This window comes from Neovison vison, chromosome 4 (genome assembly GCF_020171115.1).
Source record: "Neovison vison isolate M4711 chromosome 4, ASM_NN_V1, whole genome shotgun sequence".
NCBI lineage: Eukaryota > Metazoa > Chordata > Mammalia > Carnivora > Mustelidae > Neogale > Neogale vison.
Genome location: NC_058094.1, coordinates 221,038,097 through 221,053,772, shown reverse-complemented (window position 1 = coordinate 221,053,772; position 15,676 = coordinate 221,038,097). Strand labels below are relative to the sequence as shown.

The following is a 15,676-nucleotide window of genomic DNA, read 5'->3' as shown; positions in this document are numbered from 1 at the left end:
CTCGATCCCAGGACTCTGAGATCATGACCTGAGCCGAAGGCAGCGGCTTAGCCCACTGAGCCACCCAGGAGCTCCAAGAATATGATTATTGTTATTTTAAATGAAAAAATGCTGGGTTTTGCTCAGGGTTACAAGGGGTAACGTGACTAAACCTTGTTTCTGCCAGTATAGCTAGTTTTTGTTCTCTCTTGACTCCGGGCTTCTGCCTGGAATGATTTCTTTCCCTTCCTCTTTTCCCATCTAGCTAACTCATATTTTTCAAATGAGAAGACATTACTTTTTAGTATTTGTGCTCTCAGTTCCTGTGGTTTGTCTTTTGTGCCTAAATAGCTGAATGGGCTTTGTCCTTTCTACACACTCCCGTCGAGATTTGAACTTGGTCCACCTCACTGTGTTACTATACTTGTCTCTCATTCCTTCTTGTCTTTCAAGTTTTTATTTATTTATTTAAGTAGTCTCTTCAGCCCACATGGGGCTCGAACTCCAAACCCTAAGGTCAAGAGCCGGATGGTCTCCTGACTGAGCCAGCCAGGCTCCCCTCTCCTAGCCTCTTGACCAGTACTGGTCCATATAGTATGAGCCACAAGTAAAAATTTAAATTTTCTTGTAGTCATGTTAAAGTAAGAAGAAACGGGAGAAATTAATTATAATACTGTCGTATTTAGCACAATATATTCAGAATATCTTTTCAACATAGAACCAGTATAACATTATTGACATGTTCTGTAATCTTTTTGTACTAGGTCTTCAAAATCTAGTGTTGATTTTACACTTGGAGCAGCATATCTCAGTTGAGACCAGCTGCATTTCAGATGCTCAAGCACGCAATGGCCAGTAGCTACTATATTGTATAGGTCTAGATTGTTCTCCTCCAGAGGTGGACCTGTGTCTGGTTATTGCTGGCTGGACTCCTGGAGTTGATGCTCATTCGGTACCTGCCTACAAACGAACGAGAGAAGACTAGAATCTGTCCGGAGGGTTATGTAGATTGATGTCGATCCCTGGTAATATCGGTACCTCCTGTCAGGAGAATTGAGGCACACACAGCTAGAAGGACCCTGTATCCAGACATAAAGTAGGCCATTGGGCAGGCTTCATAGCGATAAGTTGCTGAGGATTTCTTGCGGAGGACAACTCGGCAGGGGAATTCAGAAAGTGGCCACTCTGCTTTCAGTCTGCTTTCCAGCTGATAGACCCTGATCCAGAGTGCTTGATGATCAGCACCTTTCACTTTTGCTGGTAGATGAGGCTGCTTCTACCACAGAAGTCATAATAAAAATCTTGACCAAGTCCTATGTACATTTATTTAATACAAATAGAGGCTAATGCATCTGCTTCAGTTCGCTACTTAAAAAATAAAATTTTACTTGGTGTAAATTGATAAAGTTAATGTGGACAACAATTCAGTATTGTGTAATAAAATGAATAACGTGCATAGTCTATGACCCAATAATTATCCATTTATGTACATACAATTGAGAAAATGTTTCATATGTGTACAAGGAGGCATCTAAATGATAACTGTAACATTTTTTTAAATAGTTAAAACATGTAAACCACCTAAGTATCTATAAATAGATCAGATAAATATTTTTGACACATTGGTGAACTGTATATTCATAAACTCTGAATATAAAAACAAGTTTTGGAACATAATTTTTTAAAAAATTAAAAATAACACACATCACGTATGCAACACGTCACAGTGTGGCTCATTGATGCAAATGCGTACTTTGAGAGAGTTTTTAAAAGACTGTAAAGGGTAAGCCTTTATATACAGAATAATGGTAAGGGGTGTGGGAGTAGGTTCAGGCATTAGAGAGGTAACTTATAATAGAAACTCCCATAGTTGTTTAGGTGACACAAAGTGCTGAATGAAAACAATTGGCAGTTCTAGGTGGAGGTCACAGAAGTATTCTCTTATTCTTTGCTGTATTTTAAATTGTTCTCGATTTATAAGATACATTCTACACTTTCAGAAGATTCTTTCAGGTCTGTACTATATTTTTTTGAAAGTAATAATTTAGGATTAACAATGGTAGGAATATTTTTCTTGGTACACTTCATATGAATTATTTCAATCCTTTGCTGTAAAAGGGTGCACAGATGGAGAAGTGTACAAAAGTGCATTTTATAACTGAACTCTGTTCTATCCCTCAGGCTAGAATTTTAATCCAAATCCCTACAGGAAAATACGTAATAAACTCAGTGTCCCACAAGACCTTTCGTACCCTCTTGAGTTAAGACAGAAAGTACTTTTTAAGATCGAGAATAGCCTGAGCCATTCAAAGACGTTTTGGCTGTGGCATATTTCCATTCAGTGCAGCAAGCAGTGCCTGCGGTGTGAGCTACGGTGTCAGGGTGTCAGGCTTGAGGGTGGCCCGAAGGTCATGGCCCGAAGGTCATGGCCCGAAGGTCATGAGGAGTACATAAGCGGAAGTAAGAAGGAGATGGCTCCTTAGACTTGGCAGGATACTGAAGGGGTTAGGGAATGTTTTGTCAGGAATCTGCGACTCCTTTTGCACTGCCCTCTGTATCCAGTTTATCAGCCCACAGTCACTTCCACCTCCCAATATATCTTAAGGCACATTTGTTTCTCCCCGCCTTGCCTGCTGCCCTCTTGGTAGAAGCCACCATCTTTCTTCCTAACTAATTCGGGGACTTCCACTTCTGTCTGCATCTAATCTGTTCCCTACGCAGAACTGTCTTTAGTATGTAAGTTGGATGACAACAGTTTCAAACTGAAAGCCCTTAATGACTTCCCTTTATACTTAAACAGGTCATGGTATAGAATAGAGTTTAATGTGGTCTTTGGCTCTCAACTTTATCTCTTAACACCTTTTCCCTTATCTGACTAAGGGCCAAAGCAACTGGCCTTTGTTTAATTACTTTAAAAATAAGCCTTCTCATATCTTGATAAATTATGCTTTAAAGAAGATAAATTTTATCTCTTAACCACGCTCTGAGATAGCTTACAAACTAGGAAGTGGGGCAGTTAATAAAGCACTTATGCACCCCCTGAAACACTGCACCCTTGAATTTTACTTCGTCCCACATGGTGTGATTCTGGGTCTAAAGAGTTTTCAGGTCGTCACCTCTTGCTTTTAACCTGAACGCACAGATTCCTGTTCTTTCCGTCTTTTTCCTTTTTTTTTTTTTTTTTTAAGATTATATTTATTTATTTGACAGAGAGAGAGAGCACAAGCAGAGGGAACAGCAGGCAGAGGGAGAGGGAGAAGCAAGGTCCTGCTGAGCAGGGAGCCCAATGCGGGGCTTGATTCCAGGACTCTGGGATCATGGCCTGAGCCGAAGGCTGACACTTATTTGACTGAGCCACCCACACGCCCTATTTCCACCTTTTTCTAGAAGCACTATCCCTAATTCTTCTTCTTTCTACTCATCGCCTTCAAATAGCTCCCCCACCGCTACTTTGTTTTTTTAATCCCCTAAGCAGGAAGGAGAATTAGGTTATAATTGTGCTCCGTTAGAAAACAAGCATAGTCAAGCTGTAAGATTATAATGTGAAATTCTTACATTATTCGGTAGTAATAATATGTAATTATTTCTCAGTTTCTAATTATTTTTGTAGTAAGGCCCAATTACTGAAGTTAACCTATTATTACCCCTTACAGTTAATGATGAGTTTAAGAGAATGGATTTGTTTGCTAGAAACTCTCAATAAATTGTGTTAAAATATTTTATAAAGATATCAGAGGTACTAGCGAAAGTATAGACATTATCTGTAGGGTTTTTTTTTCTTTATCTACAAAATAAGATAAATGTTATCAGTTTCTTGTGTAACAAACATCTGATTTTGACACGTTTCACTTTTGATATGTGCAACAGTGAATCGCTCATTTGAATTATGTCTTACATGAGAGTTCTGAGGCCTATTAACACAGATTCACAAGAAAAATGGATAGGGGAAGGAATTCTGGTACCAAAGGAAGAGGCCAGGGATGCAGATAGGTTCCAAACCTCTCACCCTTCTAGTATATTACCTACTTGCATCAGCAAAGGGATTTTTATTTAAAGGTTTTTATTTTTGCTGAGTGGATCAGGCCCCATCATTGTCTTTTCCTTCTATTTCAACCCTTCAAGTAGTTCTGATTTTACTAATTTTGCTCATTCATACAGTTTTGCCACCTCTCCTTACTTTATTATCCCCACCTTATCAATCTCTGTATATTTTGAAGTGAATTGAGCTAATAGAAGTTATCGCTTTTCATGCTCACTATCTAGGGTGATAACTGTGCAGGGGTGGTTCTTATCTGGTGTGGGACTTGATGGGAGCTACCCACCAGTTCCCAGAAGACCGTCAGAAGGACTTGGCTTTACCTTTTGTAACGGTGGCAATAATTTAGTAACAGGGACTAATGAATATGAGGTACAAATAGAGTGTGGGACCATGCTAGAGGATTACCCAGAGTACCCGAGATATCCAGTCATGTAGAGATTATATGAGAAGCCTGACTGAAGGTTCAAAAAGTCTACATCTTACCCTCTAAGGATGGTAGATTTGTGTCTGAAATAGAAGTGAAGGCAATTTAGTTAGGACATGAGTTGCTTTGCTGATTCACCTGACTTTGGTAGCTAGGTAGAATGTGTTTTCTAGGCAATAGTCTTGCTTTTAATTTGGAGGTTTACAAAAGAGCAATTAACAATCTGCCTTAGAGCTGGATATTGTGGGATTATGGGCAGGTACTGAGCTGTATGTAAGTTGTCTGCAGATGACTTTGGTCATCACAACTTGGGGCTGCTACTGGCAATTAGTGGGTCGAGGCCAAGGGTGCTGGCAAACATTCTGCAATGCACTGAATGACTCCTCACAACAAAAGCCCTAAATGTGAGTAGTGTCCAATAACCCTGTGTTATCAACACCAGCAAGAGTTGATTGTATGTTTCTTAGAAAGTGTAGATGGAGCGTGCACATTTGCCACCTTATCCTTAAAGAATGGCTGGTCTTCAGTAAACATGTAACGTTTGAGGATGTACTCAGCCATGTTTTTAACAACTCGTGTATGGACAAACATGCATATGCTAGCTTCTCATATATAAGATCGTTTTTTTCTGTGCTGCTTAGCTATTTGCAGTTTTTACCCATTATGAGCTTTACTTGTCTTTTTTTTTTTTTTTTTTAAAGATTTTATTTTATTTATTTGAGAGAGAGAGAGACAGTGAGAGAGAGAATGAGCGAGGAGAAGGTCAGAGAGCGAAGCAGACTCCCCATGGAGCTGGGAGCCTGATGTGGGACTCGATCCCGGGACTCCAGGATCACGCCCTGAGCCGGAGGCAGTCGTCCAACCAACTGCGCCACCCAAGCGTCCCTGTCTTTTTTTTTTTTAAGATTTTATTTATTTATTTGACAGAGAGAGGTCACAAGTAGGTAGAGCGGCAGGCAGAGAGAGAGAGGAGGAAGCAGGCTCCCTGCTGAGCAGAGACCTCGATGCGGGGCTCGATCCCAGGACCCTGGGATCATGACCCGAGCCGAAGGCAGAGGCTTTAACCCACTGAGCCACCCAGGCGCCCCAGCTTTACTTGTCTTTAAAAAAAATGTTCACTGCGCTACTTTAGGATAAACAGTTGATGTTTGGCTGTTTTTAAGACTTTTTAGTAATGAGGTATTTGGTATCACTCGGTGTTAAAAAGCTACCTGATTTTAGACTTTATAAATTGCATCAAGGATAACTAAATGTCATGCTTTATCTCCAAGGTGCTTAACTCGACGGGGGGTGGGGAGAAGGCGGAAGAGAGAAAGGATAATAGAATTTACACAGCAACATTTACCTATAGATAATAAAAATCTTCATTATATGGCATGAACCAGATCATTAAGACTAGCACAGCACTGTGCATATAGATGCTCAGTATAAATACCACTTGCTTTTTATTTGAAATAAGGAAAATTCTGTCCTACTGACTTAACTAAAATTTAAAGAGTATGCCATTTATTCTTTTCAGGCTATTGCAAATAATGTGAGCCTTTTAATAATTGTACAAAAACCTTTCATCTAAAACTGAGTTATCTAAACAGCAAATAATTACACATTTCCATACTCCTATGAGCAAAGTAAATTGTTACTGTTTCTCTCAGTATAAATTCATGAACTCCTCTGAATGAAAGTGTTTCCACATGAAATAATGTCTTGATAGGAAAAGCATGCTTATCCATCTCTGTTAACCATGACCGTAATCCAAGCTTTGCTGGTCATGGTCTATTATTAGTAGATACTATCTACAGAAATATGCAGCTCCTCTTAAGGACTTGGTCTGTCATAGATTCGGGACATAGTAAGGTAGGGTTCTGCCAACTGAAGGAAGATTCAGTGTCTTTGAAGTAAAAATTAACGTTTGTATGTTAGGGCTCTTCCTATTTCAAATGAGAGAAAACCCAACCCCAATTGGTCTGAGCCCCAAATGGGAATTTTTAGCTTATATAATTGTAAAGGCTAATGCCTCGCCCTTGCTATTGTTATGGGCCCCAAACAGTGCCCATGGCCTGCTTGCTTTACATTTACTGTATTGACTTCATTTTCTGTGTTGATATAGACCATAGACCCAAGCTTCTCAGTCTCAGGTCTGAGTCTTTCTGGTTGCAGGACAGTAGAAAAGGGATCATGGTGTCATTATTTTTGACTGGATAGCAGGAGATTGTAATGGCATAGATTGGGCCATATGCCAAATCTGGATTTGGGTGTAGATTTAATGTCACTTATGGCTGAGAGTGCAAAAATAAATCTTCTCCAACCCTGTCCTCTTTTGCAAAAGTACCACTGTAGTAATATCTTACAGTTATAATTATATAAATATAAAAATCAATGCCTTTATTATTTTATATATAGATAACTGTATCTTATATGTTTTTTTTTCTTTCATCACTAGTCAATATGTTTAACATTCCCACTTATGGAAGATCTCCAAGGAAGATCCTTTAACTTCTGTTTTAAATAGCAGAAATATCCTAAACAGACATTCTGGTTTTTTATGAAGTGTTTTAAAAAAACCGAAGTGGACACCCAGATGTGCTTAAAGATAATAATTCATTAAGGAAAGCCTTTCATGAATTCTTAAATAACATCTGTTTCTTATTGGGCTTCATTATATGGTTGAGTTTTTAACACAGGCAGAAAATAACTGTTGGTAAATTAAACGTTTTTAAGCAAGAGATATTTCTGGAAGAATTCATTGATTTAGAGCTTCTTGTTTGATTTAAGTATGAAGTGTGAATTACTGCTAAGTATTATCTCTAATGATGAAAATTGGTTAAAAACACTTATCTTTGATGCAGAATGGATTGAAGATTTAAATGTAAAGTCCAAAACTATAAAACTTTCAGAAGAAAACATAGGCGAAAAACTTCATGACATTGGTTTTGGCAGTGATTTCATGGATATGACAGTAAAAGCACAGGCAACAAAAGCTAAATTAGATCATCGGGATTATGTCAAACCACAAAGCTTTTGTGCAACAGAGTGAAAATGCAACCTACAGAATGGGAGAAAATATTTCTGAGCCATATATCTAGTACCAAAAAATTACAACAGGACCATATATGTACAGAGAACAAATTGGTGGTTGCTGGAGGGAGCAGAAGTGGGATGGGAGAAATGGGTGAAAGGGGGTACCCCATCCCCAAATAAAAAAAATTAAAAAGAAGAAAATCTTGCAAGATGTGAAAACATGGATTAACTTGGAGGACATTAAGCTAAGTGAAAGAATCCAGACACAGAAGGAAAAATACTGCATGGAACCCCTTGTATGAGGGTAGTTATAACCGTCAAACCTGGAAGCAGAGAATAGAATGGTGGTTGCCATGAGCTAAGGGAAGCAGCAATGAGGAGTTGATACTCAGTTCTAGAGATCTCTTACACAACATTGCACCTGTAGTTAACAATACTGCATTGTTAAGTTTTTAAGAGGGTAGATGTCATGTTCACTGGTCTTACCATAATAAAAACACCATCATTCTCTGTAATGCCTGATAGTTAACCCTAACCTTCTACTGGCATCTGTGTAGTTGGGTGTGGACTCATATGCTTATCAGTAATTTCCTTATTAGGAAATAAGGAATCCTTTCCTTATTAATGTGTGTATTTTAGTGAACTGTTTCTGAGTCTTAACCAGAAGGAACTACCTTTACCCCCCATGACTGGACTACCTCATATAGATGCCAGAGCGGCCTTAAGGATAGAAATTGGGGATTCTGTGGTCTTCTATGTCTGGCAGGGAAAGAATCCTGACTCAAACCAGTAATTGACAGATTAGATTGATTTTGGGTACACAAAGACTAATTGAAACTTTGGGGTACTAGAGATAAGGATCTGTGTGGAAAATAAACAGAAGTTGGGTGACTGGAGTTATTTAGTGCTCTACAGATACCGTAAGACTTCTTCTAAATAACATTCTGCATCTTATTTTTGCTTTAGATTAATGATAGGCATCTTCAATTCAATCCTGGCAAAGTCTGACAAAATATTTGATTCCTTTTAATAATGGGGTTGGATCTGGAATTATTCTTATTATTTTATGTGTATTTCCCCTTTTTAGTTATTACCATTGGTTTTAAAATTATAATTTACAATATTCAAATTCCTTGTACAAATATTTTTAACAGCACAGCGTGTAATGTAAGGAATGGGAAAAAAAAATGTCTTCTCCATGACCCCATGCTCATTCCTCACAGTAGTCACTGTTGAAGAGCTGGGTGTGTAGAATACAAAGATGGTCTTGGGTTTGGATGAACAAACTCACAAGACATAATAGGCTTTATTCAGCACTAAATTTACTTAGCTTTAAGGAGGAGTATAAAACGGATAATAAAACTTGTTTGATACAAAAATAGTGATGGCCTCATCATTTCCCAGGAGGAACTTTCAAATTTTCGGTCACTCCCTGTTTGGGACGCAAATGGCCATGGAATCTGTCAATTCTTGAGGCTTATCCTATGCTAGTTTTATGAATTTCCTTAGGAGTATATGTTGGGGGCGGGGTGTCCGTTCTGCAGCACAAGTGCATCTTATCAATGCTGATTACTAATTACTTGCAACACATTCTTGATAAAGTAACTTTTGTCTGATTCTTAGTTTTCTTGGATTTGGTATAATCCTTTATGTTCTATGAGTGCTATTGCAAGAAATACTTGAGCAAGGGTTATTTAAAAGTTACTTTAAGGGTCATATAACAATACACCTCATAAGAGATAACATACAAATACATGTAAGTGGGCGCCTGGGTGACTCATCAGTTAAATGTCTGCCTTTGACTCATGTCATGATCCCAGGGTTCTGGGATTGAGTCCCGCATTGGGGAGCCTGCTTCTCCCCCTGCCTCTCTCTTTTCTCTCTCTCTCATGAATAATTAAATAAAATCAAAAAAATAAAAACAAATACATGTAAGAGTTACCCTTTTTTTTTATGGTTCTCTACTATAGTTGTGATATATTGGACCAGTATTCAACTGGTGACCAGTTAAGTTTTCTAGTAGTTTTTCATGATTACACATATTATCACAATGAATATCCTTGTACATTGAGCCCTTGTGAATTTGGACAAGTGTTTATGTAGGCTACATAGAATTTCTGCATCAGAGGGATGCACATTTAAATTTTTATTAATCTGCCAAACTGTCCCTCAAAATTGTCATTAACAGGGGCTCCTGGGTGGCTCAGTGGGTCAAGCCTCTGGCTTCAGCTCAGGTCATGGTTTCAGGGTCCTGGGATCGAGCCCCGCATCGGGCTCTCTGCTCTGTGGAGAGCCTGCTTTCCCCTCCCCCTCTGCCTGCCTCTCTGCCTACTTGTGATCTCTCTGTCAAATAAATAAAATCTTTGAAAAAATATTGTCATCAACAGCATGTGAGAGGATGTTTCCCTATGCTACTTCCTTCTAGTTTTGTCTATGCTGTCTCCCTCGAGTCCCTGAAAAATTCTGTGAATTTGGCAAAATACATACAATAATTTTTATTTTACATTAGAATCAGCAGGCTTTGGATTAGCTCAAAGTCTTAGAACTAATAAGTGGTCTAGATTAGAATTGAAATCTTTGATATCTGGTTTTCTTGCAGTTTACCTGAAAAATGCTTCTTTTGATTAATTTTACTTTTCCTTCATTTTAATACTTGGAATTAATATAATAGTCTGCTGTTGAGAAAGTCAAATTATTTCTGTCCAACTTTATTCAACAAAAATTAATGAAATAGGCAGTTAACCTTCAATTTTGAATGGAGCCCTTCATTATCTGTCAGTAACATTAACTTACATTATGCCAGTTTAAAAGAAAACTGTTTCAGATGCATTTAATATACTTACTGGTAGTACCAACATATAAAGTTAATGATTTTAATGTATTTTACTCTTTAGTTGTACATCAGCTTGATGCATAGGAAATAACTGCTCAATCTTTGAAGTTATGATATTTGACAAATATGCAAAACTTATGCTGTATATACGCCAATGAAAATCTTACATTACAAGATAACTCATGAATTAACCTATATTAAAGTTTGAAACAATTTAAGTGATGGAGTGAACAGATTTTTGAGGCTGATTCATTCTGACTTATCAAAAATATTTTATGTCAGAGTACCATCTACTTCTGGTTCTTTAAGTTTGTTACTTTCATTAATAGTCATGCTTGCAACTCATTTTTCCAAGTGCTGTCAGTGAATTCATGCCAGCATTATTTATGCTTGAAATACTTTATTTTTCAAATGTGATTTTTAACTTTTATTTACATATTTTATTTATATAAATTTAAATTATATATAAGTTATATATAAAGTATAAATTATATATATTTATTATAAATTTTATTTACATATGTGGAAAGTATTTCAAACTAGCTGAAACATTTTTATCACTAACATTTAAAAATGGTAGAATACATCTTTTGTTTTTAAGTCAAACTTTATTGAAAACAAAATGCTTTCAGGGACATTTGGTAACTTGTTTTCCTTTCAATGGGATTGTACCCCTACTCTTAACTGAAAGGTAGTGAGAAAAAAGTCTATAGATTTACTCATGGCTATTTTTGCTTCCTTTGCCATTTGAAACAAGAATAGATGGGGACAAGTTTGCTTCCTATGATCTAAATATTTCTCTTTCCATAAACTGCTCTAAAAGTATCAATTTAAATTTAGGCACAGGAAGTAACAGACATTAGACAAAGTTTTAGTATTGTAAAAGTAACAATAATCTTACTGGAGCTGGATTTATCGATAAGCAGATGTTTACTCAAAATTCATCTCTCCCTTCTTTGTCTTCCAGTCGAAATTTGTTGCCCTTATTATTAGCACTCGTCAGAGTCCGCAGTGCGTCCTGTGTGTGTGTGTGTGTGTGTGTGTGTACTTGCGTTGGTCTCTCTTCTGCTCACTTGTGACCCTGGCGTCCTAGATCTGTTTGTTACTCATTTTGCTGTGGCGTTTAGGGCCTGGAACATAACAGGTATAAATGTTGAATTCAACTGATCTTTGTAGAATAAGACCACACTGTGAAGCTGACAACTCATTCTATTTGATAATCCTTAGCCAATAAAACCTATTTCTTAGGTTTTCATATTACTTGGGTGAACCAATTTTTATATAAAAAGATTTAATATACTTGTTAATTTTGTTTACAGATAATTGTTTTATATACTCGGAGGGTGATTACTGGTAGTTCCCCATATGCTTCTATTTATCAGTCTTTTCAGTTTCTCTATTCACTTGTTTTATGCCATATTTTATATGTTAGACCTATTTTAGATTTTGATGCTTTTGAACTTTAGGTTTTGATATTTAGGAAATGTGCAGAATATTCTGTGATCTTCTGCATGTTATGCTTGTGGCTTAATTTGAATTTGGCTGCCATTCCTCCTAAGGAAATGTATATATTAGGTAATTGGTAAAATGAGCCGACCCTCTTAAATATCCTTGTAAAAACTCTTATTTTTTTTATGCACTGTTTTAGTAGCTTAGGCTTTCCTTGTCCAGGAACACAAGATCCCCTCCCCCCCCAGGTTTTATTTATTTATTTGACACAGACAGAGATCACAAATAGGCAGAGAAGCAGGCAGAGAGAGGGGGGAATCGGACTCCCTGCTGAGCAGAGAGCCCAATGTGGGGCTCGATCCCAGGACTTGAGGATCATGACCTGAGCCAAAGGCAGTCACTTAACCAACTGAGCCACCCAGGCGCCCAACATAAGCTTTTTAATCACTTCATAATGACTCTAACAAAAATGGAGGAAGAGGACCAATGTTGATTGACTGCTTACTGTGTTCTGGTGTTCTGATAAACAATATATACAATTATTAAATCATTAATTGCTTAGTAATGCTAAGCTATAAGAGAGAGAGAGAGAGAGAGAGGGATAGTGAGAGAGAGCATGAGAGGGGAGAAGGTCAGAGGGGGAAGCAGGCTCCCCGCTGGGCTGGGAGCAGGATGTGGAACTCCATCCCAGGTTTCTGGGATCATGACCTGGGCCAAAGGCAGTTGCTTCACCAACTGAGCCACCCAGGCGCCCTGTTTTATTTCTGATAAAACATGGAACAGAGAAAATAGTCTCGCATATTATAGATTAGTAGAAAACACATTAGGGCTTTTATTTCTGCCAAAGGGCTAATTAGATCTCTTCGACTATATCCCACTGCTTTTAAACACTTAGACATTTGGAGGTAAATAGTATAAACACTTATAAATGTATCAATTTGCAGAAAGGGTAAAGGGATCTCATAAATGCCATGAATCAAAGAAGTAGCTCAAAAGAGTAGTGTGTTTCTTTCAAAGCTGCTGGTCCCAAGGCCCTCGCTGATCTTTGTGCCTCTAGTGACTTTGGTTTTAACAGCTGCGTGGGGACCGGAGATGGGTTTCCATTGTTTGGGGTGAGGAATCAGAATCTCAAACATAACTGCATTCACTGTCCTTACCCAGGATAAAAAATAAAGTTTGATCTGAAATCTTTAGGTAAAGGATATTTTAAAAAGTGAAGAAAAGAGGGAACTGATGCTAAGATACTGAGCATTTCTAGGAAAATTGGAAATTAGAGAAGTAACAGCAACAACAAAATAGCCTATGGAGTTTGAGAATTTCAAGGAACACTTCATTGGCAACATCATATCTTACAGTGAAGGCAAGACCTAAAAGCCCCAGTTGGAGAGACAGTCAGTCTTACTCAAATATCTTATTATTTACCAAATTTTAATTTTGTGCCATCTCCCAAAATTTTTTACGTTTTCTAAATTTTCACTTAATATTTTAAAATAAACTTACAATGTTATGTTTATGGTTTTATTTTATTTCTTTAAAGATTCTTTTTACTTATTTGATACAGATCACAAGTAGGCAGAGAGGCCAGCAGAGACAGAGAGGAGGAAGCAGGCTCCCTGCCGAGCAGAGAGCCGGATGTGGGACTCGATCCCAGGACCCTGAGATCATGACCTGAGCCGAAGGCAGAGGCTTAATCCACTGAGCCACCCAGGCGCCCCTATGATTTTATTTTTAAAAGAATCTTCTTTTTTTTTAAAGATTTTATTTATTTATTTGACAGACAGAGATCACAAGTAGGCAGAGAGGCAGGCAGAGAGAGAGAAGGGGAAGCAGGTTCCGCGCCGAGCAGAGAGCCCGATATGGGGCTCAATCCCAGGACCCTGAGACCATGACCCGAACCGAAGGCAGAGGCTTCAACCTCCTGAGCCACCCAGAATCTTTTTATGTCAAAACAAAATATGGAAACCTATACCTGCCATAAATAGAAAACATCTGTACAAATTAATCAAGTAAGGCCATAAAGGGTTATCTATGTCCTGTTTTCTCATACTGAGCATGAGACCTATCTTCTCATAAAGAAGGATAAACAAGCTTCAAGAGAGATTGAAGACACCCGGTGCTCTCTTCCCCTTTTATTTAATAAGAGGAATTGAAAAGGCTACGAAAAGGAAATACACTCGTGTCTTAGGTGATTCTGTCTGTCTTGAGTGCTGTGTAGGATCACTTGCAGTGCAGCTGTCATTGGCTAAACGTGAAAAGATGCAAAGGGGAAAGTGTGAGTTTGTGTGTGTGTGTCTGATCATTTTTTAATCGTTTGTTTATTATTTACGAAGTACTGCTCTAAGCTGCTTATATTGAAATGTTCTTTTTTTTTTTTTTTTTTTCTATTTAAAGCCCTTTTGAGAGCCTGTGCTGATGGAGGTGCCAACCGTTTATATGATACCATGGAAGGAGAGAGGGAAAGGTATGCTTTCAGCCTGTGTCCAAAATACCACTAACCTGGTCTTCAGGTTGTTTTATTCTCTCCTTGATGAATGATCAGTATTCATGTTCTTTAAAATTAACAGAAAACCACACCAGTGAGAGAACTGCTCAACCATGTTGTATTATTTCTTAGTTTTGAGTGTATCTCTTCGAAGAACTAGGCCAGTAATACTCTACTTAAAAACTTCTCATTCTAGTCAATCAGAGAAAGACAATTATCATATAGTTCCACTCATATATAGAACATAAAAAATAGTGCAGAGGATCATAGGGAAAGGGAGGGAAAACTGAATGGGAAGAAATCAGAGAGGGAGACAAACCATGAGCGACTTTTGACTCTAAGAAACAAACTGTGGGTTGATGGAGGGTGGTGGGGGGGTAACTGGGTGATGGGCATTAAAGGGGGCATGTGATGTGATGAGCACTGGGTGTTATACACAACTGATGAATTACTGAACTGTACATCTGAAACTAATGATGTACTGTATGTTGGCTAATTGAATTTGAATAAAAAAACTATGGTAAAGAAAAAAAAACCCTCACTCTACTACTTCAAAAGTCTCATTAAGTAGCTTTATCAAATATCGGTATCTGTGAGGACTTTGAACATTAAAATAAAACTCTGTTTAAATGAAAAACTGACCTCATATAAACAAATGATACATGCTGTGGCAGAAGTGAGATTTTTGTAGTAGAGTAAAGCTAAGTATAATTTAACTTAGTAACTTCTGTGTTATGCACATAACCTATATTTTAGGAGATAAATACCTTAATCTTAATGATTTGGTATCTGTTCTGTCTGGCTTTCCTGACCTTTGCATGGTGAGCTATTTTTAGATAAGAGAATACATTTGATGAAAGCAAATTTAAATCCAGCTCATTGCCAACATGTTTATAGTTCAACCTCTTGGCAAACATAAGAATTTATAGTCTAGATATAAGTAGACTGGCTGTGAAATTTAGTTCCACTTCTATCATATGTGTTATTAAATGTACTGAAATGTTTATAGTTTGAGAAATCACCTCCTTGCTGCAAAAAATAAAATAAAAATATTATGATTCAACATACCGCAGGTGTGAATTAAATATATGTAGTTTGAAATGATGTAAAATACATCTTTATGGCATCAGAATTTTTAACTTGGACTTCTAATATTGGAGCTGCTGTTTGAAAGCAGCCCGTTGCTTATAGGAGGAGAACATGCTTCCTTTAAGATTGGGAATCCTAATGTCTAGGGACTGGATGAATTATCAAAGAATATGGCAATAGTGACAGTCTAGGAAACAATTTAAATTCTTAACATTTTGTAATTCTTCATTTTTTAACTTTATGGATTCCTCTGACCGTATTCTCTAAGACCTGACATGGACAACGTGTGAAAAATACTCTAAACAGTCCCTGGGCCGGTTCATTCAGGGAAGAGCATGATGCCCAGGAGGCCAAGATTATGAA

General features: G+C 37.6%; 1 protein-coding gene across 1 annotated transcript in view; it reads left to right on the top strand.

Moving 5' to 3' along the window:
- Positions 1-15,676, top strand: part of TPK1 (thiamin pyrophosphokinase 1) — a 341,478-nt gene that overhangs the window by 123,566 nt on the left and 202,236 nt on the right. Inside the window, exon 4 of the mRNA XM_044246793.1 lies at positions 14,134-14,203. Coding sequence (XP_044102728.1) covers positions 14,134-14,203 — 70 coding nt within the window. The remainder of the gene's footprint in view (positions 1-14,133; positions 14,204-15,676) is intronic.